Here is a 27,748-nt window from a genome sequence, read left to right on the forward strand (position 1 = left end):
CTACTGAGCCTGCACGTCTGGAGCCTGTGCTCTGCAACAAGAGAGGCCGCGATAGTGAGGGGCCCGTGCACCGCGATGAAGAGTGGGCCCCGCTTGCCACAACTAGAGAAAGCCCTCGCACAGAAATGAAGACCCAACACAGCAAAAATAAATTAATTAATTAATAAACTCCTACCCCTAACATCCTAAAAAAAAAAAAAAAGACTCATCTCTAGAGTTTCCACAAATTGATAAGCAAGCACAAACAATTCAATTTAAAAATGGCAGACAACTAGAGGAGGCCCATCCCCAAAGAGGAAATTCAGATGGTCAACAGCCTGTCTCATGGTGGTCAGTGTCACTGACATTTGGGGAAACGCAAATGAGAACCACAGTGAGATACAACGACGCAGCCCCAGACTGGCTGAAAGACTGATAACATCAAGTGTGGGCAAGGACGTAGAGCAGAAGGAACTTTCATCCGCTGCTGGCAAGGGGGCAAGTTGGTACAAGTGCTTCACAATTGCTTAGCAGTTTCTAATGAAGGATGCACATGTCCTATGACCTCACTATCCCACACCTAGATGGGTGCCTAACAGAAATGCATGCATGGGGCACTCAAACACATAGACAAGAATGTGTGCAGTGGCAAAACTGGAAACCCCCCAAATGTACATCAACTGAGAACTAGAGAAATAAATGATGGTGCATTTATCTGATAGTTCACAGCAGTACAGTGAACCATGGCTACACTCAATAACGTGGATAAATTTCACACTCATAATTTTGGGCAAAAGGAATCAGACATGAAAGAGTACATGCTATACGGTTCTGTTTATGTCAGATTCAAAGATGAGCAAAATTAATATACAAGTGAGCACAGCAGCTACATTTTGGGGGAGGGAGGAGAAAACGAGGAGGCTGGGGGAATGATGCTGGGGGCCAGGGGTTTTCTGAGGTTCTGGTGATGTTCTAGAACAGGGTTTCTCAACCTTGACACTGTTGACATCTTGGTCTGGGCCCTTCTTTGCTGTCATATACGCTGCAGCATTCCTGGCCTCAGCCCACTGGGTGCACGTAGCAAACACCCCCTCCTCCAGCTCTGACAACTAAAAATGTCTCCAAACATTGCCAAAGGTCCCTGGGGATGGGGGCCAAAATTCCCCTGGTTGAGGACCTTTGTTTTATTGCTGGTCTTGGAGGGTTAGGTTAGCGAGCTCACTTTGTGAAAATGCATTGAGCTATACATGTAGGATTCATCAGCTTTTCTGCATGCATATTAAACTTTAAGAGTTTTTTAAATTAAAAAAAAAAAAGTCAATGAATAACTAGAAGAGCCAAAACTTTTAGAGCTAGCAGGGACACTAGATGCAGTGCCTTGCAGATAAGGAAGCTAAGATAACAGTGGCTCAGAGTTAACCCCACACCGGCTTCCCCTCCCCCACCCTGCCCCCTCCCTCTCAGCCCGACTCGCTCCCCAATACAGCCCAAGTCAGAGCCAAGGCCGATCCCCTGCAGGTACTCGGTTGGACCTCTAGACTCCAAACCCCACTGTGGAAGGGGCTTGGTTGACCTTACACCCATACTCTGCAAAGAGAATTCTGAAAACCAATAGCTCATGCAAACAGGATATTAGCTTTTGTCAGAAAGATCAAAACGGGCTTGAGGTTTTTCTTCTCAGCCTCAGCCTCCCCTGCCTCTCCCTCCCTGCTTTATCTGCTCGCTTCAGTCGGCATCAGGAAGAGATGGCAGCGGTCGAGACTCAGATCTATGCCAAGGTTTCCAACAAGCTCAAGGGCCGCAGCACCACCTCGCTCCTGGACCCCCTCCTGGGCATGGGCTTCCCGGCACACACCGCGTGAGTACCGCCCTGGCTGGCCATGTGCCCTGGACCCTGAGCTGGCCCCTCTGGGGCCACCAAACTGCAGGTGGCTCAGAGCACTTACTTCCTGTCAAGGGGTGCACCGTGCCAGGCCAGAGACTGGCTCAAAATGAGGCCTTTTCTGCTTTTATAAATGACACGATCTTTGCCTTTTAAAGACAAACTCTGCTGGCTGGTGATGGAGGGACCTTGAAATTTGTGAAAATTGGAAGCAGGGTTTGGAGGGGCCTGGCTGTACCTCCTCTGTGGGCAGCTCAGTGAATCTGAGACAGCTTTTTAGACTCGAATTTGAAAGCCCCAAAGCCGGGTGGGTCTCTGATGCTGGGATCTCTTGAAATACACAAGAATGTAGTTCTAAATGTGCAGGGAAACCCCTTGTCCTTAGGGGGGGACTCTCTTGAATGTCTGATAATGGAGCGAAATGGTTAAGGAACTCCCCGAGCAGGGTGGACATGAGCCTACTTGTCCAAGGAGAAGGGCCACACAGAGACAACTCCACCTTGAAGGTTACCCTCCGGGAGAGGACAGGGTCCCCCAAAACAATGAGCTTGAGACTGACATCAGGTTGCAGCTTCCACAGTGTTCTTAGATCTGGTGCTTTTCACGTGTTTATTCATGTGGGAAATACATCATAAGTCCCCTTAAGTAACCTCGGATTTGGGGGGGAGGGGGCAAACTCTCCTTAGACAGATGACAAACCCTTGCCCAGCTGCGTGGAATGACTGAGGCTGGACCCCTTTCCTCCCCAACCCAAATCAGGACTTTGTTGTCATGGTATGCTCATAGTAAATCGGGGGTCTGTGAGACGGGAACAGAACCAGGCGTGTGCAGGGTGCTTGCCGTGGGCCGGGCACCGTCCGTCAGGGGCAGATGGGGACACCGAGGCTGGAGAGGGCAGATTCTGGAGGGGCAGGGCTGGAACCCCACTCCCAGTAACACTCACGCTTTCAACACTCACGCTTTATTATGTGACCGAAGCCACCATCGGAGACATACTCAAAATTCCTTCCAGTTTAAACAGCTGCGTGTTGGAGGTGGAGAAACGTGTTTTAAACGTCTCCCTTAGGCGAGAGTGCCCAGGTAAGGCTCCTGTTAACGTCTCCAAGCAGCCTCATCCCCGCCAGTATCCTCTGAAATAGCAGCGCTGGGCACTGGCCATCTTGGGTGCCTGGTCAACTCCAGCTATTTCCAGGCTGAATTCCCGGATGAGTTACCTTCACCAAACTCCATCTGTCCAGTTCAGTCGCCTTCAGTTAAACTCCATTCAGTGTACATTCATCCCAGTTTCAAGGATGATTGAGACTTGGTTGGGCCCAGGGAGCTTGTGGTCCAGTTGATCAGGTAGATGGACTCAAGTCCATTGAGATGAGGGGCAAGGTGGCCATATGTGCGGTGGGGAAGTGCAGGAGAGCTGCACGGGCATCCTGCTTGGGTGGTTTGCGGAGGGCTTCCTGGAAGAGAAACCTCTGAGCCGAGCCTGGAAGACCCAGTGCCATTTGCCCCAGGGCATGTTGGCACCGGGCCTAATCTTGGCAGGGAGGCAGGTGTGCAAGCCTGGGACATGGCCCTGCACAGCCGACTCAAGGGTCCAAGAGCGGGTCCACCTGGCTTGGGAGCAGGTGCGTTGGGGAGGGATGGGGACGCAGGATTCAGGTGTGGGTGGACCTCGGGACAGGAGCCCTTGGACTCCGTGCCAGGGACTGGGGGTGGGGGCCAGGGAAGGAAAATGATGGGCTGAGATGCAGGGCGTCTGCGTTTCCAAAACCACAGTGATGCCACGCGGAGGGCGGAGGCCTGGGCGCTGCATCCCACTGTGAGGTCTGGCCGTCCAGCCCCTGGGGGGGACCCCCTAAGGTCCCATGTGCTGCAGGGACACTCCTGTCTCTCTGACCTTTTCCAAAGAACAGAAGGCAGGTTCTGAGAGCTCCTCGCGTTCTCCCTCCCCACAGGCTCAAGGCGTTGGCGGCGACTGGAAGGAAGACGGCGGTGGAGGCGTCAGACTGGTAGGTGCGGTGAGGTGTCTGCAGGGTGAGCGCTGGGAAGTGCCCAGGACACTCCAGGGGGCGGGGAACCTCCACGCCGCCCACCCAGTACCCAGGGAAAGGAATAAAGAGGCCCCGGTTAAAATGGAAAACAAAAGAGAGAGAACTTTGAACAACGTTTTCTTCACTTAAAAGTCTGATTTAATCCAAACGTGCCTGTCAGTGAAGAGTAATTTCCATGTGATTTGTTGAGTGAACAGGGCAGAGCCATTCCTGCTGATATGAATGCGAGGTTGCCACCGTCTTCACCTCTGATGGGGCGAGAACTTGCAGGCGGTGCTGAATGCCCCCCAAGGCCTCGCACGTTGCCCCTCAGGGTGCCAGGTGCCTGGGGGCTGGGGGGAGCTCTGGGTTCCAGGAGCTCTGCGGCTCTGCCAGCCTCCTGCTGCTACGGGCCTCGGTTTCCGACCCTGGGAATCAAAGAGGACACCCCATTCTCTAAAACTCAGTCCCGCCCGCGTGTGGCCTGATGCCATCATCCTTCCCCTGGTGGGAAGTCCCCTCGTGCTCCGCCCCGGAATAGCTGCAGTGAAAATCAAACAAAAACCCCAGGTCCCGCCAGGCTGGGGTGCCCTCCCCAGAGCAGGATGGCAGACACAGGCACCAGGCCTCTTAGGGCTCAGCGTGTCCTCGGCGGGAACCCCCTCCTCCTCCAACAACTCTAGGCCAAGGGCAAAAATGCCCGCCCTGTACGGGACAAAGGGAAGCACCTGGGACCCTCTGGGCTAGGCTAACCCTAAAGTCCATTGGAATTAAAAACCAAACCCACTGCCCTGAGGGTCGTGCTAGTGGTGACTCAGCCAGAAAGCCCAGCAGACCCGCCGAAGAACAGGGAGGTGGTGGGTCCCCGAGATTCTGTGAGAGCGGGCGCAACCGCACTCCTAATCGGGGGCGGGGGGGCTGCAAATCAGGATGCCGTTAACAGCAAAAGGCGGCTTCGAGTGTTGGTGAGAATGAGGGGAAGGTGGTCTCTCGCTTTCTCAGCTGCAATAGCGGTGAATATCAACACTGAAAATGTGTAGCTGCCCCCCAGAAGTTCATGTCCAAGTACATTCCCTGGAGAAACACAGAGGACCTAAAAGGACATGGACAAAGATCTCGATCACAGAGCTGTGAAATTTTAAAAAAAGAAAACAATTTAACTGTCCATCAATGGCATGGGTGGATGAGCTATGTAGATGGTGCACTGTTATACAGACCTTAGAAGGTTCATTCTGACAAACTTCCCCAGATGTATGTGTATCGATGTGGAGAGATTACAAAAACACAGGGTTGAGTAAAAAATGCAAGTTGCTGAATTATTTGAACAATAGCTTATGATTTATATAAAACACACACAAGTGCTATCTGGATTGGTTACCTAAATGTCTCGAAGAAAACAAAGCAGGTTAAGACTTGAGGTTTCCTCTAGAAAAGGGGAAGTGAGCTACAGTGGAAGGGGTATAGCTTCCTCTATTGGTATTTTTTTTTTATTAAGGAGAAGGTATTTGTGTGTATCTTATGTTTTCTCCAGTGGCTGTACCCTGATTCCTAAATTCAATATTATATCACAAGCACTTCTCTGAGTCATCAAAAATTATTCAAATCCATAATTTCCAATGACTGCATGATAAAGTTGCTATCTTTTCTCTCGTTTTTTCCTTCTTTCCTATTATAAATAACCGTACAATAAATATGTTATATGAAGTCTTATCTATACTTTTTGCCTCGGATAAATTTCTGGAAGTGGAATTATTAGTTCAAATGGAATGGGTATGTTAAGGCTATTGACACATCTTAGCACATTGCTATATGTAAAGGTTGCAGAAATTCATCCTTAAGTCTCACTGCACCTTCGACACAATTAAGCCTAACTTTCACCCTCTCAAAGACATTCTGCTAATTTGACAAGTGAGAAAATTAGTGTCTCGTGGTTGCCTCAATTTTTTTTTTTTTTTTTTTTTTGCGGTACGCGGGCTTCTCACTGTTGTGGCCTCTCCCGTGGCGGAGCACAGGCTCCGGACGCGCAGGCTCAGCGGCCATGGCTCATGGGCCCAGCCGCTCCGCGGCATGTGGGATCCTCCCGGACCGGGGCACGAACCCGTGTCCCCTGCATCGGCAGGCGGACTCTCAACCACTGCGCCACCAGGGAAGCCCCAATTCTTTTTTTATTATTGGTGAGAATGAACTTGAATTGGGGGCTCTATGTCATTTTTCCTAGTATTTTTTTTCTTAGTATTTAAAATAACTTTCTGAATTGAAAGAAAACATAGTAGCCACCTAAGTTCTGTCTAGTTCTTTGTGGCTTTGATTTTTATACTTAATTTGAAGTTGGAGATAAAATTAAAGTGTGAGTTTTTTTCCACAAAATTTTCAACTCTAAGGAGATGACTGGCCCACAAAGACCATTAGAAGACCAGGTTTTGAGTGTTTCTGTCACCTTTCTCTGCTTTTCTGGGTCTTTGGCCTGGGAATCAGACTAGCCAGGATCTGAGACCTGGCTGGACACTGACCTGCTCTGCGGCCACACTCAGCCCCGTGCTCGGCAAGTCCCGCCCGGGCATGGACACCTCTGCTCTGCACGGCCTGCTGTTCTGAGCTGCTGTCACCACTGTCCCGTGTCCTCCATGGGGAAAGACTCTTTTGGCCACGACGCCAGGTAAAAGTGTCCCATTCTCTGTTGCAGGCTGCACTGCCATTGCAATGACCCTTCTCTCGACGACCCCATCCCCCAGGAGTACGCCCTTTTCCTCTGTCCCACGGGACCCCTGCTGGACAAACTTCAAGAGTTCTGGAGAGAGAGCAGGCGTCAGTGCGCAAAGAACAGAGCCCATGAGGTCTTCCCTCACATAACGCTCTGTGACTTCTTCACGGTGAGTCGGTCCAAGCAGTTTTTCATGCTCATTAACACAGCAGCTGAGTCATTTTCTGCCAGAACTAGGTGGTGATGGGTCAAAATTGAGGGGTTTCCTTTCACAGGGTGGTCCACAATGGTGGTGTTACCCAGACTCTTTGTGTGAGATATCCTTTACTTTCCTCCTCATCTTCATCTGGTCAACTTCTATTCATCCTTCAGAACCCAACTCATTTATCCCCTCCCTTTTTGAGTCTTCCCCAGCTCCGCAGGCAGAAGGGGTTGCTGCCCTTTGTGCTCCCACCATCCTCTTGTTTCTAAGTCTAGCGGCCCTCTTTCCCTGTTGCATGGCCACGTGTCTGGTTCAGCTCTGCCTCCCTCACTGGACTGAACCGCTCAAGTGAAGGAGGATAATTCACTTACCATTGCTCCCCAGAGACCAGCACCATGCCTCACACAGGTGTGTGATGGATCAACTAAAGAACGGGCTGGCCAGCCACAGATGTAGGACTTCTCCCTGCGTGGGGGACCAGGCATCTCTCTGATACGAAAGATGTTCAGAGAGCCAGCTCCAGCTCCCAGGATGGGGTCCTGGGAAGGTGAGAAGGACCTGGGATGCTCAAAAGACAAGAGGGAGGCATGAGAATGAGAGAAGGAGGGGCAGACACCAGAGGAAAGTACAGAGGGCACACCCTGGCCCCACCCCGCTCTACTGCCAGCAAACTCTAAGGGTCCCACCGGGGCCCAAGGAGCCCTCTGTTCCAGGCTCCTTTGCACTGCATGGAAAGGGGGATGCACACCTGTGCAGGAAGGCTTCCAGAAGATGCCCAGGAGAAGCAGCATCTTCCAAAGCCCTTGACAATCATCCTCATTTGCCAGTGGGGAGGGATTCCCAGGTTCTGAAACCAGGAAAGTCCCAGGCAAACCAGGGTGAGTTGCTCACCCTACTTGCACATTGACGGCATGTGTGACAGGCTCCTTCCTGGCTTGTCCTAGGAGCTCATCAGGGGAAGGAGAGGCAGTGAAGCCAGCAACGAACATGACCTTAGAAATGGACACACCGGGTCCTGACAGCCAGAGAGCTGACCGGGGCCCCCAACTCTTCCTCCCAGCCTGTCGAGGCATGTCCATTTGTGCACGCACACACACATACACAGACACACAGAGACACACACAGCATCTCACACAGACACACAGACACACCACACGCACACCATGTCACACACACAGATATGCACATAGAGACACACACAGCATCTCACACAGACACACAGACACACCACACGCACACACACACACCATGTCACACACACAGACACACACAGCATCTCACACAGACACACAGACACACCACACGCACACACCATGTCACACACACAGATATGCACACAGAGACACACACAACATGACACACAGACACACCACACACACACACACACACACACCATGTCACACACACAGATATACACACAGACACACAGAGACACACACAGCCTCTCACACAGACACACAGACACACCACACGCACACACCATGTCACACACACAGATATGCACACAGAGACACACACAGCATGACACACAGACACACCATACACGTAGATACACACACACACATTTCCCTCCTCTCGAGGTAGCTGCCCCCTCACGCCCACCCCACGTCCCACACTGCCCTGGTGGCTGAGCGCCCCTTTGCAGCACAGGAGTGTAATAGGGATTCACTCTTGCCTTTGGTTCTGTAAAATAACGCTCAACCACCGCACAGCGCCGTCATCCACAGGTCGGTGTGTAACGCAGCTCCTTGCCCCCAGATCACACGAGATGCGTGCCCTCCAGGCACCATGAGGTGAGTGCCCTCCAGGCACCACGTGCTTTCCAGGCCCTACGAGGACTGCAAAGATACAACAGAAAGGGTTGAATTTAGTGCGCTCCTGGTTAGCAGGGGGGCTGAGGGTGCGCATTACTAATGATGATAAGGTTCATAACTCAGAGAATAGAGAGGGCTGTGGGAAGCCCAGAGGGAGCCCGCTGCTGGGGAGAGCGGGATTTGGCCGGCTCCCCGAAGGGGGTCGCTCTGTCAGGGTTCCACTGGGGTCCCACACGGGCGCGTGGAGTCTTTCCCACTGAGCAAGGAGCCAAGGGCTGTGTGGCCAGAGGGCAGGGGAGTGGGTGACAGCAGGGTTGAGGGGGAGCTTGTGAGCCAAGACCATGTCAGAGGAGACCCCGTTGGGGGCAAGGATGGCTCGGTCACTGGCCGAGTGTGTGGCCTGCTGCCGGGTCTGAAGGTCAGCAGCTGAGGGGTAGGCTACAACCCTCCTCAGTAGGGTAGGTTCTGAGCGGTGCGCCCCGGGGCTGCCTTGGCGTCTACAGGAAACCTCCAGTGATGCAGTGCTGAGCCCAGCTGTGGGCCACAGGACCGGAGGACGGGGCTCAGGATGTGATGCAGGGTTGGGTCAACTCAACATGGAGTGAGGCACATGTTCAGAGGGACAGGGGATGTTTGACCTGGGCACTCAAAGGCTATTCTATTCCAAAAAGAGCTCGACCTGAATTCTGTAAGAAACTGGGGACCAGCTATAGAACGGATCCATCGCCCCAAACGCCAGGACTAGTTAAGTTATGTTACAGCATCGTGGACAGAAAGGAGGCTCCCGAGGCTGCCTGATTTATTAGCTAAGGTAACAGGTGACGTCCTGTCTCTGTCCCTCAGTGCGAGGACCAGAAGCTGGAGTGTCTGTACGAAGCGCTGAAGAGAGCCGGGGACAGGACCCTGGGCGCCTTCCCCCCGGCCGTGCCTCTGGTGCTCCATTCTTCCGTCAGCTACCTGGGCTTCTTCGTGAACGACAGCACCGCAGACATCATCCAGGAATTTGCTGTGATGTTCGCCACGGAAGCTTCCATCTTAGCAGGTAGGCAGCCCCAGGCAGAAGCACACGCGGGGCCCGGTTAATAGAAAGTGGTCCCTTTGTGCCTGGGGCTGAGCCCGCCACACTCGGATGCGATGGGCAGACCCCAGGGCCGCAAGAGTGAGGCTGTTTCCCCGATGCAGTGACGGTCATCCTACGGGCTGGCCGGGCACAGGGCTGTCTGCACCCTCACCAGGTCACTTCCACACCCACCTGGCCCTTTACAGCCAGCAGCTATGACATGGCCTTAACCTGAGGCTGAACGATTAGCTAGAACCTCCGTAACGGGCCAGGATGTCCTGCAAAAATGTGAGCTTCGTCAGACAGAGAAAGACAAGTATCATATGACATCATTATACGTGGAATAAAAAAAAATGGTACAGATGAACCTATTTACAAAACAGAAGTAGTCACAGATGTAGAAAACAAACTTACGGTTACCAAGGAGGAAAGGGGTGCGGGGGATAAATTGGGAGATTGGGACTGACATAGCCACACTACTATACACAAAATAGATAACTAATAAGAACCTGCTGTATAGCACAGGGAACCCTACTCAATACTCTGTAATAACCTGTACGGGAATAGAATCTAAAAAAGAGTGGATATATGTATATGTCTAACGGATTCCCTTTGCTGTACAGCAGAAACTAACACAACATTTACATCAATTATACTCCAATAAAAATTAATTAAAAACAAAACAGAGTGAGCGAATAGAAAGGCTCAGAACTAGCAGAGGGCTCTTCTCTGAGTGGGAATAGCCTTGTCTGCATCGATGCGGTTTTTCAAAACACTCAGCCGCGTTCCAGCTGCTGGGAAACTGTCCCAGGAGGGACGGTGTGTGGTCACATGATGACAGGGGATCGTAGGCTGGGGCACCGCCCCCAGCCCCACGCCCACCAGAGGCAGGCCTCCTCACCAGGCCAGCGCTGTATGTAGAACGCAAGTCCTAGCTGATTCATTTTAACGTTCTAGGTATGAGCGTAGTCTTGTCTCCTTGGCCTCTTGGGGGGAAAATTATCTAGACTCACTTTGCAAATCAACCAAATTCACTTTCCTCAGACACCAGCCCCGGTCTGGAGACTGAGGTTCCAGCTGGGGTTTAGCGGGAAGAATTCCAGACTTGACCTCAGGTGTGAATTTTCCCTCGTCTCTGGTTGGTGATGGGACCTGAATCATGTCCTCTGACCCCTGAGTCGTTTTCTTTCTCTGCAAATGGCTGGGGCTCTCGCCCTTTACACAGTGCGGCATGTTTGGGGAACTTCCCCGTGGTCCTGGTACTCAGAGGTGCTCCGCACAGCTGTGCTTTGCTGAGTCTGAAACTCGAAGAGGCCGTAGCACCCTGGTAGCAGGACCCCTCCCTGCCCCCTGCAGACATGTATGAAGGCAGATGCCGGTCACATGAATAATTTCCTTAGTCCCAGATCTCCATTTGGAGGCTCGCTTGTCGAGTCTGGGGTCATATTTGCAGCTAATGATAACCTTACCCATGTCCTTGCGGGTTGCCTCCCTTATGTAAATGTGAGTTCAGGGGATGGTTCTTGAATCTCCTTGTCTCTAGAAGGACGACGGACATGGCTCTTGTCCTGATGCAGTGTATCAGCCGCTTGCCTCCGAGCAGGCCTAGTACCTCACTTACTCCCATACCCCCCAAAAGTAGCTCTTAATGACCACTCATTTAAAAATAGAGTGACCGAGGGCTGTGCAGGGTAAAGTGCCTGCCCAAGGTCACTGTCATGGGTTGAAAAGTGTCCCCTAAAATTCAAGTCCACCAAAACCTCAGAAAAGGACCTTATTTGGAAATAGGGTCTCTATTAGATGTAATTAGTTGAGGTCACACTGGAGTAGGACAGGCCCTAAGTCAGATGTCCTTGTATGACAAGAAGACACAGAGACACAGAGGAAAGGCCATGTGACCACGGAGGCAGGCATTGAAGGGATGTGGCCACAAGCAAAGGAATGCTGGGGCCACAGGAGCTGGAGGAGGCCGGGAGGGACCCTCCCCGGGAGCCTTCAGCGGGGGGCACTGCCCTGCAACACCTTGGTTTTGGACTTGCAGCCTCCAGACGCATGAGAACAAATTTCTGTTGTTCTAGGCCACCCAGGGTGTGGCCATCTGTGACAACAGAGTCCCCAAGCCAGTGGGTGGTGGACCTGGCATTAGAGCCCGGCCACGTCCTGCTTCACGTCTCCTGGGCTTCGTGCTGACCCGCTCCGCACCCCGGGAAACGGGCTTTGACCTCACGTCCAACGCCCACCCCTTAGCAGGCTCCGCCCTGCCCTCCACGGCCGGCACCCTGGGCCTGACCCTGATGGATCGGGAGGCACCAGGCACAGCTCAGCCAGCGAGCGTGATCCTGGCCAGCTCACGGTCCCCAGGGGCATGGGCCACACAGAGAAATAGACAAGCGCCCATTCAGATCAGGTGACTCAGTGATCTCTCTGACGGTGACCTCAGCGGGCCTTTCCCAGGCCACGCTGACTCATCCACGGCAAGGCCGTCCCCCCCACCTCGTCTGGAACACCCGAGAAAAGGAATTTCCCCGCCACCCACATGCTCTCTTGCTTCGAGCTCCTCTCCCCCGCAGCTCAGGGCCTGGAGACCTCGCCGGTTTCTCTTTTGCTACCAAAGGCTCAGATAGAGGACGGGAGACATCAATGGGGTTTTGCCAAGTCTGGGCTCCAGGAAGTGGGTGCATCACCCTTGACGTTTTTCAGGGGGAAGACGGATCCTGTGTGTTGCTAAGTGTTGCCTGTGAGAAAGGTAGCAGGTAACTAAGATTTACTGAAAGTTTCCTGGGGACCTTACGGTTAAGAGGTCGGTTTCCCAGGACAGCCCGTCCAATCCTCAAGTTGTTGCTGTCGAAACTGAAGCTGAGTCAGACCAGGATGGTCCCCAAAGTCAGTTGCCAAACGGGGCAGCTGGGTCTAAAGTCAGGTCTATCCGATTCCAGAGTCTGTGCAGTTCCACTAATCACCGCCTCCCCGGAACAAAGCTGCTTTGTGACCTGGCTGAAACCGGATCCTGGCTGCCTCGGGGACGCTGCTGCCCACTAACCTGAGGGCCCTGGGATGGGGTCCAGGAGGGCTGGGGCCATGAGGGCAGAGGTCACTCCAAAAGACCAGGGCCTGGTGGCGCAGGGGTTGAGGGTCCGCCTGCCGATGCAGGGGACGCGGGTTCGTGCCCCGGTCCGGGAAGATCCCACATGCTGCGGAGCAGCTGGGCCCGTGGGCCATGGCCGCTGAGCCTGCGCGTCCGGAGCCTGTGCTCTGCAACGGGAGAGGCCACAGCAGTGAGAGGCCCGCGTAAAAAAAAAAAAAAAAAAAGACCAGGGCCTTGGCCGCTCCAAGGGCTTCCTGCTTCACCAAAGTCAGCAGAATATTAGAGGCACTGCGATGCCTGATGGAATCGCATTGCTTAGGGCATTTTCTTCCAGAGACTCCGCAACTGAACAAAAAGCCATTGACTGGAGCGTGAGCCCACCCGTTCAGGCCACTGTGTCACATGCACACCCCGGGGGATGAAGGAGATTTGAATCAATTGTCGGGGCAATTAGCTTGCAAATTGATGGGCCACAAACAGCCGCCCCCAAAAGCTGTGTCTCTATACCCTCTGCTTTCCTGCTTCTTCGTAGAATCTGCGAGTACCCGGCCACCTCCTTAGCAAGGTGACCTCTGTGTGGTGGCCCGTCTGGGCCAACTCCTTGCCCTGGCGGGGGAGCGCTGGTGTGGGGAGGGGAGTGGGCAGAGGCAGGAGGTGCATGTGTAAAGGCGTTTGCACCTCCAGCCCGGGTTCGTGGCCGCCCCGGATGCGGAGACCCCGGGCGTGCAGTGCGGACGTCCGGGTCAAGGTGCCTCGTTTGCGTGATTTCACAGACTGCACCGTGAAGCCCTGCACCAAGCAGCTGCATCTCACCCTGGCCCACAAGTTCTATCCCCACCACCAGAGGACGCTGGAGCAGCTGGCCAGAGCCGTCCACCCCGGCCACGGCTGCCAGTGGACGGCCGCACTCTACTCTCGGGACATGCGCTTTGTACACTACCAGGTGAGCGAATGCAGGCGGACGGCTGGACTGGACCCCGCCATGGGAATAGGTGAACGCTGCCCTCCTGACGGAGCCCTGACCCGCAGGAGCCCTCGGATGGAGGTATTTCAGCAGAAGGACGAACTTCTATCCCTTGTCTAAAATCATTCTGTGGCCTGTGTTTGGGAATTAACATTCTTTTGTATATATGAGTCGCAGACACAGAAATTTGGGGGAAAAGTGGAAACATTTCCGGTATTAAAGATGGACGGTTGCAAAGATTTATGAATACATTGTGCTGCTTGCTAATTTGTTTAGATAATGATTTGAGTGAAGCCTCGGTTCAAGACTCCCTCCCCACGGGATTGATTGCTTTAGATGGAAAGCTTGTTACGCTCCTTTCAGACCCATGGAACAAGTATGAATGAATCCACCGTGTTCTGTGGTGTGGGAGAAGCTGTAAATAACCTCACTCCAAGGGGGCCAGATGTGAACATCTGGTTATACTTTGAGATTTTCATATAAGAAATAAGTAAACAGAGATAAATAGGTAGGTAGATAGTAGACTGATAAAATAGGTAGATGATAGAGATAGATAGATGATAGATAGGTAGATAGATAAATTGATAGGTAGATAAGAGGTAGATAGATAATAGATTAGCTAGATAGGTGATTGATAGATACAGATAGGTAAATAGATGATAGATAGATAGATGATTGATATGTATAGATAGATGATAGGTAGAGAGATAATAGATAGATGATAGATAGATAATAACTAGAGAGACAGATGATAGATAGATACCAAAATTCATTTCTGAATGTATCTGAACAAGTGTATACTTCCTTTTGTCATAGTCTACTGTCATCAGACAGAGGCTTGGATGTGTCTTGGAGACACAGAACCCATCCTTGCTTGAGACGTGAAGACACTTTCCTCCATTCTAGACCCTGAGGGTCCTGTTCCAGTACAAGCCGCAGAACATGGATGAGCTGACCCTCAGCCCCGGTGACTACATCTTCGTGGACCCCACGCAGCAGGAGGAAGCCAGCGAGGGCTGGGTGTTTGGGATCTCGCAGCAGACCGGCTGCCGGGGCTTCCTGCCCGAGAACTACACGGAGCGAGCTAGCGAGTGTGACACCTGGGTGAAGCACAGGTGAGCGCCGCTCTGCCCCTGCAGCCTCTGAGAGCGTCTTTTTGGAAACAGTGGCCATGGTGCTTGTATGCTTCTAGACAGTTCCATTGTTGGTAAAAATTGCCTTCTCCGTGCTGGCAACATTATCCCTGCAGGTATATGGTAAATATCTTGGTTGATTTGTGGTTTTCCACTGAAAACATTCAGAAAACATCAATTACTCTACAAAACTTTTCTGAGATCATAATCCCAAAAGGACTACAAAATACCACTTCCTTATTATGAGCATAACAAATTATAGAAGCATACAAGCACCGTAGAAGAGATAATTCAATTAAAGATAAGCCAGTGAAATAAATTATGATACAGCCATACAATAGAATACTGGAGGTTTTTAAAAATGATCACAGGGAAGTATTTTATGTACTGATATAAAAAAATCCAAGAGAAGTTGCAGAACAATGTGTATAGGATAGTACTAACTGTGGGGAACAGATGCATTAAAACATTACCATCTGTACTTCTATCTGCACAATATGTATTTATATGCACGTTCATACGTAAAGGTTCCCTGGAAGGGAAGATGTCTGTAAACGTCTAACAGTGGCTACCTGCAGGATTGAGGGTGGGAGTTGGGAGAATGGAATAGGAATGGGAGGGAGACTTTTCACCCTCTACCACTGCATAATTTTTAACTTTGTGAACCATAGAAATGCATTACTTATTCAAAATCTAAATTAATCAATTTTAAGTTTAAAGAAAAGAATATAAGGGAACTGGGTCAAAGGGAGAATAAAGGGAGAGAAGTCAGACAAACCCAGGGCCAAGCTCTGTGCACACCATGCACGCTGTGGGCCCCAGGCTCCGAGCTCTCCCACACCCAATGTGGAAAGGGATATGGCTTCCACGAAAAGATCACAGCCATCCCAGGTGTGGGTAGACCAGTCGTCCCGGAGAAGCACAGTTTTGCAGGTGTGGACATGGCCATGTGTCCAGTGGCCACAACAAAATCACAGGACATTGGTGTCACGAGGGACTGCAGAGATAATCAGGTACATCGTCATCCCTGAGAGCTGAGAACACTTGGGCCCAGGGAGGTGGAGGGGCCAGATGACATCACGCAATCAGGGAAGCACTTGGTTCCTTTTAGAACCAGCTCAGACCATCACCCGGTCCAATGAACCATTTAAGGAGTAACAAGGGAGAAGATGCCGGTTCCACCCCAACTGACCATCTGAGGTCCAGGTGGTGTGGGCTCCCGTCTGGTCCCTGTCCTCTAGCAAGTCCTCCAATCCTTGCTCAGGACGAGAGAGCATCACTGTCGCCAGGCAGTCGGCAAACTGGATGTTTCTAGAACTATGCAGCTAAGATTCTGGAGAAAATGAGTTTGTGGCTATTGCACCTTTCACCTCACAGTTAATCTATTATTAGTCACCTGTCACCAAAGTAACGGTTCAGCTTTTAAGCTGAACATTTCTGGGACTATTCCTTCTAGAAACAAGTTTCCCCTAGGAATTGATAAGTATTAACAAGAATTATAGCAAAAGAAGAGAAAACTAAGTACTGGGCTGGGCTGTGGGGTGTCTGATTGGCCGTGTTTTGGAAGCACCCCAGCTGTGCTGGGGAAGAAGTAAGACAAACTGTGACATGTGATTATGGGTCAGAAGGACAGAGAGCCAGCACTGTTGTCGGACTCAGCTGTCCTGGCTAAGTCTTTTAAAATGGCCCAAAGTGTACTTTACTAAACTTCAAACTTTCAAATTCAGAAAATGGCCCTAGAATGTCTGGACACCTTACTAATTCGTTGAGCAGAAATGCCGTCCAATGATACTGTCCCAAGGCTACTTTAGCTGTGGGCAGACAAACTGTTGTTTATAGACAGTGGATAAATATCTCTGACAGTGTCAGCACAGAATTCACACTTGGGACGTGCAACCCAAGCAGGAAAAATTATTGGCCTTACATCGGTGACCCATCACCAGTGCGACAATTCAGCCTTTGTGCCAATGGTTCAGGGTCTCTGGATTTACTCAGCAACAAAATGACCCCATAGTATTTGCCTGTTACTTTGAAGAAAAAGATCAGAGGTGACCACTGTGATATTGATGGAACATAGTCATGCATCACAGCAGTTTTCAACCCTCCACGGACAAGAATGTATGTAGCATAATCTCGAACAAGGAGCCATGAACGTTAGAGCTTAGAGGACACTTTGTCCTCTTTGAGCCAAGATGAGAGGACCAACCCTGGAGCAATACATGCTCAGCAACTTTCCAAAACCACAGAGCAAGCTCCCGGCAAGTAGCTCAGACATAATAGAGAGATTGTCATGGGCCGCATTGTGTCCCCCAGATTCGCACGTTGATGTCTGAAGCCCCAGCACCTCACAATGTGATTGTATTTAGAGATGGGTCTTTAAAGAGGTGACTAAGGTAAGATGAGGTCACAGGGTGGGGCCCTAATCCAATTTGCCTGGTGTCCTTATGAGAAGAGGAGATCCGGACGCACACACACAAGGATGATCGTGTGAGGACACAGGGAGGAGACGGCCGCGCACACACCAAGGAGAGCGGCCTCTGGAGGCACTAACCCCGCCCATACCTCGATCTTGGACTCAGCCCCCAGACTGTATGAGAATAAGTATCTGTTACTTTAGCTGCCCTGTCCATGGTACCTCGCTACGGCATCCCTAGCAGACACAGTCCACACAGCCCCACAGACGGCAGCTGTGCCCCTTTTAAAAGCCAGGGAGAATTCAAATATATCTATTTCTATGGTGTAAGTTAAGCAGTAAGTGGGTCTCCGACGTTTCAGAAAAAAACAGAAGTATTAAAATGCTACGTTCTTTCCTTTCTCTTCTCATCACCAGCATCTCCGTCGTAATCAAGGTTGTATTTCATTTGAAGGAGTAGCAAAAAAAAAAAATTCAATTTTTCTCTCCAGCTGTAAGCTTCACAGATGTTATTTATAGATAAGGAGGCTTCACTCTCTGCCCCGAGGGCCGGGAGCAGGGTTCGGGAGGGCCACACCTCGCCCTCAGGAAGGGGAAACCCACCAGCATTTCCTGTGTCAACATGAGACTCTGCAAATACTGAGAGCGTGCTCACTAGAAGAGGGAAATGTCAATGGTCTGCATATGGGGATCACGTTCTTGTCTATTTACGACCAGTTAAAGATGTCCAATGTGCTGACATCTGACTCTGTGAGAATATGAGCCTGTAAATCTATTTGACCTGGATCCTGCTGTTACGGACCAGGGCTCTTAGCTTCCTTAATCAATGGAAATTGATCAGAGGCCAGACAAGAAATTCAGGCGCGGCTTTGTTGGGACCACTGCTGCCACAGGGGGGAGTGAGAACCAACAACAGGTTCCCTTGCTTGCCTGCTCCCCGAGGGGGGGCGAGCTAGTTCCTTATATGGGGTGAGGGTAGGGTGTGTCCAGGGGTCAGGCTGGAGGGGCAACTTAGGTGGTCTGCCCACCCCTTGGTGGTGGTGTGTGCAGGGGGCACGCGCAGTGCCCTGCTTTTGCTCCCGACACCCTGTTTCTGCTCCAGGCTCTTCAAAAGTGGCAGTTGGGTTTTTTGGTCTCTTTGTATCTTTTGGGTCCAGAATTTGACCCAACTGGGTATGCACTCAGTTATTTTTAGTCCTGTACAGTTTCTTTGTATTCTGTTGCTGGAGGAGAGGTGTGTCCAGGTGCAAGGCCTGCAGCAAAGGGTCCCAGGTCCCAGCAAAAGGTCCCAGGTCCCAGCCTGTCTCACCGCCAGTAGGATTTACCGCTCAAGACAGGACAGGCAACAAGATGGGAAGAGAAGGTACGACTGGCAGACAGTTTCAGAAGTGAGTTCACTACATCGAAACACCGCATGGGCACTGAGGGTCCCGGGCGTATGGTTTTGATGGTGAAAAGCAGGTGGCCTGAGCCTGTGGGCCCCTGAGATGCAGGAGAAATGATGCCACTCCCAGCTCAGGACCCGGTTAGGGTCTCAGGATGGAGGCCTGGGAGCCATCAGCTTTACGAGAACTGGGGGACTTGGGGCCACTGTGGGAGAGAAAGGCAAACATTTACAAATGGGCCGAATAAGTAGAAACACACCACGTTCATGATGGAGCAAAATGAATCCTCCCAGAGCCATTTCCAGGTTTAATGAAATTCCAGGGAAAATCCCAATGGGATCGTCTGTTGGAACTTCACTGAGTGCTTGAAAAATTTATCTGGGAGAATAACTAGGAGAGAAGAGCTGAGAACACTTTGAAAAATAAAAGGGATGAGAGGAGATATTTACCCTACCAGATATTAAAAGCATGTTATAAATCTATAATATGGTACTGACTTGAGGGAAAGAGAAAAAATAGATCCGTGGAACAGACTAGCTAACAGAGCAGGAGACCTGGTATATTAGGAGGTTCCTATCTGATAAATACATCAGAAATAGGAAAATAAATGGGTGTAAAATAAAAGATGTTCTGTATGACCTCACAGCACACACTGATATCAGTTTAATTCTGAGTCAAGAATTAAACAGAAAAAGAAACTCATTTAAAAATAGAAGGCAGTTTAAACGACTGTATTTCTGATTTCTGGACTGGGGAGAGCTTTGAAAGCAGAGAAGCAGTGGAATGGATCTTAGGGTGAGACTTAACAGATGTGTCTTTAATACTGATTATTAAATGCTTAAAATGTAAGCCTTCTGTATGTTAAAACTCATAAAGAATACTACAATTTAAAGAGCAAGATGAGAACATGCTTTCCAGAGAACAGGAATAAAGATGACGTTCCCTTACCAGTCACTCACGTGAGCGGACTGTCTGCCTCCTTCTCTTCCCCCGTAAACTGGAGGCCCAGGCATCCCTGGACACTCTGCCCACCCGTTGATTTGTGTCCAATTTTTTCATTGAACCCAGAGGCCACCTACTGCATTCCTCACTCCTATCCACCGGGACAGGTGAACGTCAGAAGGGTGTCCACCAGCTCTGGTCACCTGCAGCCTCTGGGCCCACGTGCCGTTCTCCCCACAGCACACTGTGATGCTGGGCCCAAACTCCTAGCCAAGGCCACCTGTTCACGGCGTGTTGCATCCCATCCCTCCTGGGCATCCCATGCCCTCCAAGGGCATCACGCCAGCATCACCTGTCATCCCAAGGCCCTCCCCAATGGCTCCCACCAGCAAGCAAACATGCTGTCATCTTAAAAACAAAGTCAAGCACAAGCTATCTTTTTTTCCCATTTCTCTCTCTAGCTACTGTCCATTTCTCTCCTCTGATTGTTTCTTTTTCACTCAGCCTTGTTTGAAACTAGCCCACATGCTCTAAAGCAGACAGCTCCTGAGGACAGCTTCAGTCTAACTAGTCGTCCTTTTACGACCACCAGGACAGGTGTTCAGATCCCATGGGAAAGGGAACCAGAGGTGCTTGTAAATTGTTTTTAACTAGAGGTTACAAAGATGGCCTTTCGCTTTCTAAAGGGAATCTCCCCTGGGAACCTGGCCATTTCTTGCTCTTGGAAGATTTGCATCCATGACGGTCGGCGCCTGGCCCCTCCCCTGTTCCTCACCTCGGCACCAGCAGCCACTCGCCTTCTGGAGTTCTCACAGCTCTGGTGTGCCATGACCTTTGCCCTCAGTGGTCCTCAGAGCTCCCAAACGCCTGCCCACCCGGGGCACCTTTCTTGATCCCCTAGACGAGCAGCAGTTTCTTCTCTGCCTGCAACTGCTCGGGCACCGTGGTCACCCGCCCGCCCGCTAACGCATCTGTACCTTTCCTGTGTGTTGCCATGGTGTTTAATGTGTCTGTTCTGCTCCCTTATCCCTGTTCCCAACCACGAGCATCTTCACACCTTTGGTTATTTTAGAAGGCGATTCTTAGAGGATGATGCATTGGTTTGCTCGGGCCTCATAACAAGATATCACAGACATGGTGACTTAAAGAGCAGGTGTCCCTTCTCTTGCAGCCCTGGAGGCTGGAGGTCCAAGCTGAAGCTGGTCCCTCCCGAGGCCTCTCTCCCGGGTGTGTAGATGGCCGTCTCCTCCCAGTGTCCCCACATTGTCGTCCCTGTGTCCTGATCTCCTCTTCTCAAAAGGACCCAGTCAGATTGAATTAGCACCCACCCTAGTGACCTCATTTTACCTTCATCAGCTCTTTAAAGGTCCGACCTCCAAATAGGGTCCCATTCGGAGGTCCTGGGGGTCAGGACTATACACCTGAGGGCACACAGTTCAGTCTGTAACAGGTGGTGACGGAGAACGTGAACCACCACCACTGGCTCAGGAGCTGCTATGTGCTGGGCACTGAGCCGTTTTGAACCATTGTTTCGTTTCATCCCCATGATGACCCAACCCACCTGTCGTGTCGCAGGCGTGCTCTCCATCACGTGACGACCGGATGCTTCCTGGGGTCGTCACGACACTGATCTCTTTCCTCTCCCACAGGACGTACACCTTCGGTGTAGCCCCAGACCCGAGCTCCGGGAAGGACGGTGAAGCCGGCAGCAGACGGAACGGGGAGCCTCAGCCTCTGCCCGTGTCCCAGAGCAGCAGCCTGCAGTCCCTACAGGTGACGGGGCCCTGAGGTCAAATGAGCCACTCACAGCCCGACTCTGTGTCAACTCTGGGTAGACTCAGCTTCTCAGGGGCAGCTTTCATTCAGACACTGCTGCCCTGAGCTCAGACCCAGGTGGGCCAGCAAGGGCCCCATCTCTCTGCTACCAGGTCCCCCTGCTCCGTCCACCCCGGGCAGAGGGTGACCCCCGCACACACTCACACGCTGTGAGCCTGACCACTGTCATCATGGCACTAGGTCACGGGGCAGGAAAGGGGCAGAGACCCAGCCCTCCTGGGGGGCCACACTCTCACCCTAACTCTGCCATCGGCCAGCTGCCGCCTTCCCCAAGAGCCCACCGGCCCCCAGAGCTTGCCTCCAGTTCAGACAAGAGCTGAGCGCAGGGCAGGGGACCCTGGGAGGACAATGGGTGACCTCTTTAGCTGGGCCTTCAGGGGGTGAACGGCCTGGGTGGAGAAGCTGCAGACTGGGAGCCAGAGGCCTGCCAGCCCCAGACCGATGAAAATGGGGCCCCCGGCCCAGACTCTCTGGGAATGAGGGGGGCTGGCCTGGACTGGGGCCGTGGGCTCCCTGAGGCTGAGCCCCCCTTTCAGATTGAAGGAGGGGAGGAGCTGGCTTGCAATGGTCAGCCCCGAGCTCGAGCTCGGCCTCTGTCTGAACACTGGTGCTTTAAATGAACGAGAACCTGACACCGTCCCCGATAACAGAACCCTCCCCTGGCCTGAGGTCACTCCAACCAGGTAGTGAGAAAGGAAAACTGGCCATCCTTTTGCTATGGTCGAGTAGTGGGCTGAAAAACGTCTCCAAAGAGGTAAGGTCCCAATTCCTGCCACCTATTATGAGGAAAATGGTCTTTGCATGTGGGACTGAGATAAGGATCTTGATGGGGAGATTATCTTGCAGGCCCTAAACCTAATCACAGGAAACAGGGGATGTGATGCTCATAGACGAGGAGACAGGCACACAGGGAGAAGCCACGTGACCTCGGGGCAGAGACTGCAGCTGAACGGCCACACGTCAAGGATGCTGGGGCCACCGGGACCCTCCCCTAGAGCCTCTGAGGGGGCCTGGCCCTGCGACACCTTGATTTTGGACTTCCGGTCTTCAGAATTGGAAGAGAATAAGCTTCCTTTGTTTTCAGCCCCCGCAGTTGGTGCTTTGTTACAGCAGTCCCAGGAAAGGCATCCGGCGCCTTCTGTCCAAAGATCTGATGTGGGCTTTCCTGGCGGCGCAGTGGTTGAGAGTCCTCCTGCCGATGCAGGGGACACGGGTTCGTGCCCCGGTCCAGGAAGATCCCACATACCGCGGAGCGGCTGGGCCCGTGAGCCATGGCCGCTGAGCCTGCGCGTCCGGAGCCTGTGCTCCGCAATGGGAGAGGCCACAACAGTGAGAGGCCCGCGCACCGCAAAAAAAAAAAAAAAAAGATCTGATGCAGCCCTGCTGTTGTGTGGACCCGGGGGTTAGTCCATTCCATTCCCCACGGACCTTCCACTTTATCATAATATTCCTGATGCAAAGCTCTGCATTTCAAAGTTCAACTCCTCCGTGCTCTTCCAGGGAAGAAAATGCCCCCAATCCAAAACCGCAGCCCAAGGCAGTGATGTGCTTTGAGACCATCAGGGAGCAGATCCAGGTTGGGAGCACGTGTGTGTCCTGTGACCTACCGGGAAGATCCGTCCTTGGCAGGGGGAATGAAATAGAAAGGAGGTCCTGGTGTCCGTGCAGGCAGTCCCACAGCCATACTTCAAAATGTAAGACAGCAACGGGACTTCCCTGGTGGCACAGTGGCTGGGACTCCGTGCTCCAAAGGCAGGGGGCTCGGGTTCGATCCTCGGTCAGGGAACTAGATCCCACATGCACGCCACAACTAAGGAGCCCGCATGCTGCAACTAAGAAGCCCACATGCTGCAACTAAGACCCAGTACAACCAAATAAATAATTTTAAAAAAATGTAAGACAGCAAGACGACCTTCCCCTTGCAGCTGCCGGAGGTCGGTGTTTGCATCCTGGACCAAACATCGGCGCCCTCCACCACAGTATTCACTTCACCTTGACCTTGTGCCCATTTTGAAGACTCCGCCCCAAGGCCCCGAGAAACTACATATGGAGATTTTGACCGTCCCATCGGCTCACAAACACCGCATTTCATGCGCCCGTCAGAACGCAGTCAGGTCCACTGAGGAGAACACTGCATGTCAAGCAGCTGGAGATCCTGCACCCCCCCGGGGGGGGGTGGGCCCCATGAGGGGTTGGGAGGGTCTGGCTGGGGCTGCCCATGGTGTCGGACCCAAGAGCGCTTGTGAGGCAGGTGCAGTTTGCCCGAGACCCGACTTTCTGGTGTCTGCCCTTCTCAGCAATTCCCAACCACTTTCCAACATGCGGGGACTCTGCTGGGGCCCCTTCATCCTTCTTGATGAACTTGAAGACGTGCTGGAGGGGCAGCCAGAGGTGCAGACCCTCGAGGCCCCACCCCTGTTGGCAGAATCAATCCCAAGGGCGTGGTCAGTAGCACTGGCTAGTTTCAAATGAACGCTGTGTCTCTCAGGGTGTTTACCTGTTAAAAATACCTACATTTTCCTCTCCAGTATTTGGGGGAAACCAGAGTGTGATTCTGGGTCTGGTGATGGAGTTCACACTGAGGAGGGCCACATCTCGTCACCTCTTCCTCACCTCACTCAATAGCAAAGATACAGGGACTTCTCCGGTGGTCCAGTGGTTAAGACTCCACACTTCCGATGCAGGGGGCGAGAGTTCGATCCCCAGTCAGGGAACTAAGCTCCCACAGGCTGCGCAGAACAGCCAAAAGAAAAAAATAGCAGATACAAAACTATCAGCTTCTCTCATTTGCACCCCGAAGCCCACCTTCAGAGGGACGTGAGGCCAAAGATGGGGAGGGAGAGAAAGGGTCCACCTGAGGAAGAGGAGTGGTCAGGGCAAAGCAGACCTCTGGCTGGAGCTGTCTCCTGTCCAGACGCCCTCCCCCTTCTGACCGTCCCTGGTGATCATGGCTCCAGGCATGACCAAGTCCCGTGTCTTCCCTGGAGTCCCCCCAGCCCACCTCCTGTGGCAGGCACTGTCAGCTCTGCCCCTCGTCCTCTGCCATCTGTGACTCATATTCCCATGTTGGTCCAGAGGCCCCAGTGAGATCCGAGGCCCCCTAAGTGGGGCACCTGTGGACGACACCTTGTGTCCCAGCATCTGGCACGCGTGTCCCCGGACCCTGACGGCGTGAGTCCCCAGAGGCAGCGGGCCTGTGCTGATGTGGAATTTCCCATCCTGCTCCAGAGTCGAGTCCCCTGAATGGTCTGGGCCTGGCACTGGGCAGCATCAACCCCGCCCCCGGGGCTGGGAGGCGAGCTCCTTCAGGGTCCCGGCCCAGCCTCAGCGCCTCCCTCGAGAGGTTCTCTGTCACCTCTGGGGCTCCCGGGGGAGGCCTGTGCCCCACACAGCTGTCCTGGAAGCTCCACGTCGGCTCCACCCTCAGCCTCTGCAGGTCACTCTCACCTCTCTGGCCATCTCAGCTCTCCCTCATTCTCTCCGTCTGTTTTGCAGAAAATGTGCTCAGGCTTCCTCTCAAGGTCAACCTCTCCCTCCGACATAGCACAGCGAGGAGAAGGTTCAGCCCCAGCTCCCCTGAGGAAACCCCCAGCCACCCCGCATATAGAGACCCCCTCCTCAAAGACCCCCCATGCCACAGCCTGGAATGCAGCCCTTGGGTTAATTCACCGAAGCACTGACCTCCCCAAGAGCAAAGGTGGACATGAGCCCTGCAGTTTTGAGGCCCAAAGGCCGTCTGAGCCCCTGCCCAAAGCAAAGGGGGAGAGCTCTAGAGAGCTCTGCTGTTTCCACAGCTGGACCCTGCTAACCTCCTGTCGATGCCTTTCTCTCCCCAAAATAAATAAAGTAAAATAAAGTGCTGTTTTCCCCTAGCACTCAGCCAAACAGAAAAACGCCAGCTATGGGAAAGAAGGACCAGCAAGAAAGGAGAAGGAAGGGGTAGATGCAGGGCTTCTCCCCTGGGTGCCCAGAGCTGAACACATGCCCTGGCACCCTGGAGAACAGGGTGAACCACATTTAAGCAGAGAACCACATTTAACACACCAACACTGGGGTGGTCCCAGAGGGCCCCTCGGAAGAAAACGAGTGCCAACAACAGAGGAGACTAGGATGGATGGATGGATGGTTAAATGATAGATAGATTAGATAGAGAGATAGATAGGTAGATAGATAGATAGATAGAGAGATAGGTAGATAGATAGATAGGTAGATAGATACATAGATAGATAGGTAGATAGATAGATAGATGATTGATAAATAGATAGTAGATAATAGATAGATTTTATAGATAGATATAGATATAGATATACACACACAGATGGTCCCCAACTTACAATGGTTCGACTTACAGTTGTTTGACTTTAAGATGATGCAAAAGCAATATGCATTCAGTAGAATTTTGAATACTTGAATTTTGAATTTTCCCAGACTAGTGACATGTGGTCCAATCCTCTCTCTGATGTTGGGCAGATATCAAATGATATTAAATGCATTTTTTACTTAAGATATTTTCAATTTATATGCGTTTATTGGGATGTAACCCCATCCTATGTTGAGGAAGATTTGTACATATCTACATAGTATATACATATATCTATTATATATAATAGATATTATGTAATCTATAATATAATAGATAGTATATTATAATATAGTGCATTATGATAGATATATTATAATATAGTATATTATAAAGATTATAATTATATTATATAATTGAATTACAATTACATCTCATATTATAAAGTAATAAATGTATATATTATTATATTTAGATAGATTCAGATCATTTCCTAAGAAGTCACTATGGAAGGGTGAATATTTGTGTCCCCCACCAAATTCCTATGTTGAAATCTTGTTGATCAATGTGATGGTGTTTGGAGGTGGGGCTTAGGTCATGCGGGTGGGGCTCTCATGAAAGGGGTTAGTGACCTTATGGAAAAGACCCCAGAGAGCTCCCTTACCCCCCACCGTGTGAGGACACAGTGAGATGTTAGCCCGAAAGAGGGCCCTCACCTAACTGTGCTGGTGCCTGATCTCTGGCACCCTGAGACTTCCAGCCTCCAGAACCATGAGACACAAATTTCTGTTGTTTTTAAGCCACCCAGGGTATTTTATTACAGCAGCCCGAAGGGACCAAGACAAAGGGTAAGAACTTGGAAGAGACAGAAAGTAGATAGTTGATGTGTCGTGATGTGGGTCATTTGTTCCACTTTCTTTTCATTTCCTATGTGTGCTGTAGTGCCCAGAAAATTAAAAGTTGCAAGAAATTAGAGATCACCTGCAATTCCTAGCCCCTTCTTGTCATAATGATCCTGGTAAAACGGGCTGTAGCTACTGAGCGAGGAAGGAAGAGACGTGGTGTCCAGGCCACCACCGGATGAGGGGGAGAAGCTGCTGGAACAAGTCTCATAAGGTGGGTGTTCACTCTCATGTGCCTTTCTTTCCACCATTCCAGGCCACCATACTGAGGAAAAGCGTCCTGGTGGTGCGCCATGGGGAGAGAGTGGACCAGATCTTCGGGAAGTCCTGGCTGCAGCAGTGTTCCACTCCCGACGGTAGGTGCAGTCCTGGAGAATCCAGAGGCAGGAATTAGACAGAGCTAACAGATGGGATCACGTCTCAGACTTCTTAGCCAGAGCCCCTGGGGCACCATTCTTCAGAATGACCATGCATAGATTGTTCATGTGGGATAGACACACGCTCCATCTCTCTCCACAGGCATTACATGTGTGCATGTGAGCGTGTATGCATCTGTAAGTATCTTACCTCAAACGCTTTGGGGAAGATAGAGGAATGGTTTTCAATAGTAAGCAAGTCTGCTGGAGTGACACGTGGACAGCCCTGTGTGTCCTGGCAGCACACACGTGGCATTTGGTTAGTGGGTAAGGCACTGCCTTGAAAGCCAGTCACTCTGACCGCAGTCACGGACCCTCAGCTGCTGGTACATACCCCAACTTGCAATCTCACAGCTGCATCTTTCTGAGGTCATCTTCCCTGTGGTGGTTGCTTCCCTACAATGTCTGGCCGTGCTATACTCAACTGAAGGGCATATTTTTTAACGTATTGGGTGCTTACCCCAACTTCACCCCTCTGGATGCCAAGAACTGAGAACAGGGCTTGTGAATACAAAATACCCACAGTCTCTGTACTGATCCACAATTGTATCACACACATCCCCTAATGGAAAGCCCAGAGTGCCACTATTCCTGAGCCATGGATAATTATATAAATGAAAGTATTAAGTGAACCTAGTGATAAAATCCATTCACAGTGGCTGGACTTGCTGAGCCCTTGGGGATCCCTCCAGGAGCCCAACAGGCCAAGA

General features: G+C 51.6%; 1 protein-coding gene and 1 non-coding gene across 2 annotated transcripts in view; one reads left to right on the forward strand and one right to left on the reverse strand.

Moving 5' to 3' along the window:
• The first annotated feature begins 1,448 nt into the window (after positions 1-1,448).
• Positions 1,449-27,748, forward strand: part of UBASH3A (ubiquitin associated and SH3 domain containing A) — a 40,896-nt gene continuing 14,596 nt past the window's right edge. Inside the window, exons 1-8 of the mRNA XM_004264589.4 lie at positions 1,449-1,837; positions 3,811-3,864; positions 6,569-6,755; positions 9,446-9,644; positions 13,521-13,690; positions 14,618-14,826; positions 21,234-21,357; positions 26,879-26,978. Coding sequence (XP_004264637.2) covers positions 1,725-1,837; positions 3,811-3,864; positions 6,569-6,755; positions 9,446-9,644; positions 13,521-13,690; positions 14,618-14,826; positions 21,234-21,357; positions 26,879-26,978 — 1,156 coding nt within the window. The 5' untranslated portion in view covers positions 1,449-1,724. The remainder of the gene's footprint in view (positions 1,838-3,810; positions 3,865-6,568; positions 6,756-9,445; positions 9,645-13,520; positions 13,691-14,617; positions 14,827-21,233; positions 21,358-26,878; positions 26,979-27,748) is intronic.
• LOC117199336 (small nucleolar RNA SNORA61) lies at positions 20,089-20,216 on the reverse strand. Its single transcript, XR_004480563.1, has one exon. It is a non-coding gene; the product is annotated as a small nucleolar RNA SNORA61 (small nucleolar RNA).

The sequence above is a fragment of the Orcinus orca genome, chromosome 5 (assembly GCF_937001465.1).
Source record: "Orcinus orca chromosome 5, mOrcOrc1.1, whole genome shotgun sequence".
NCBI classification, from domain to species: Eukaryota; Metazoa; Chordata; class Mammalia; order Artiodactyla; family Delphinidae; genus Orcinus; species Orcinus orca.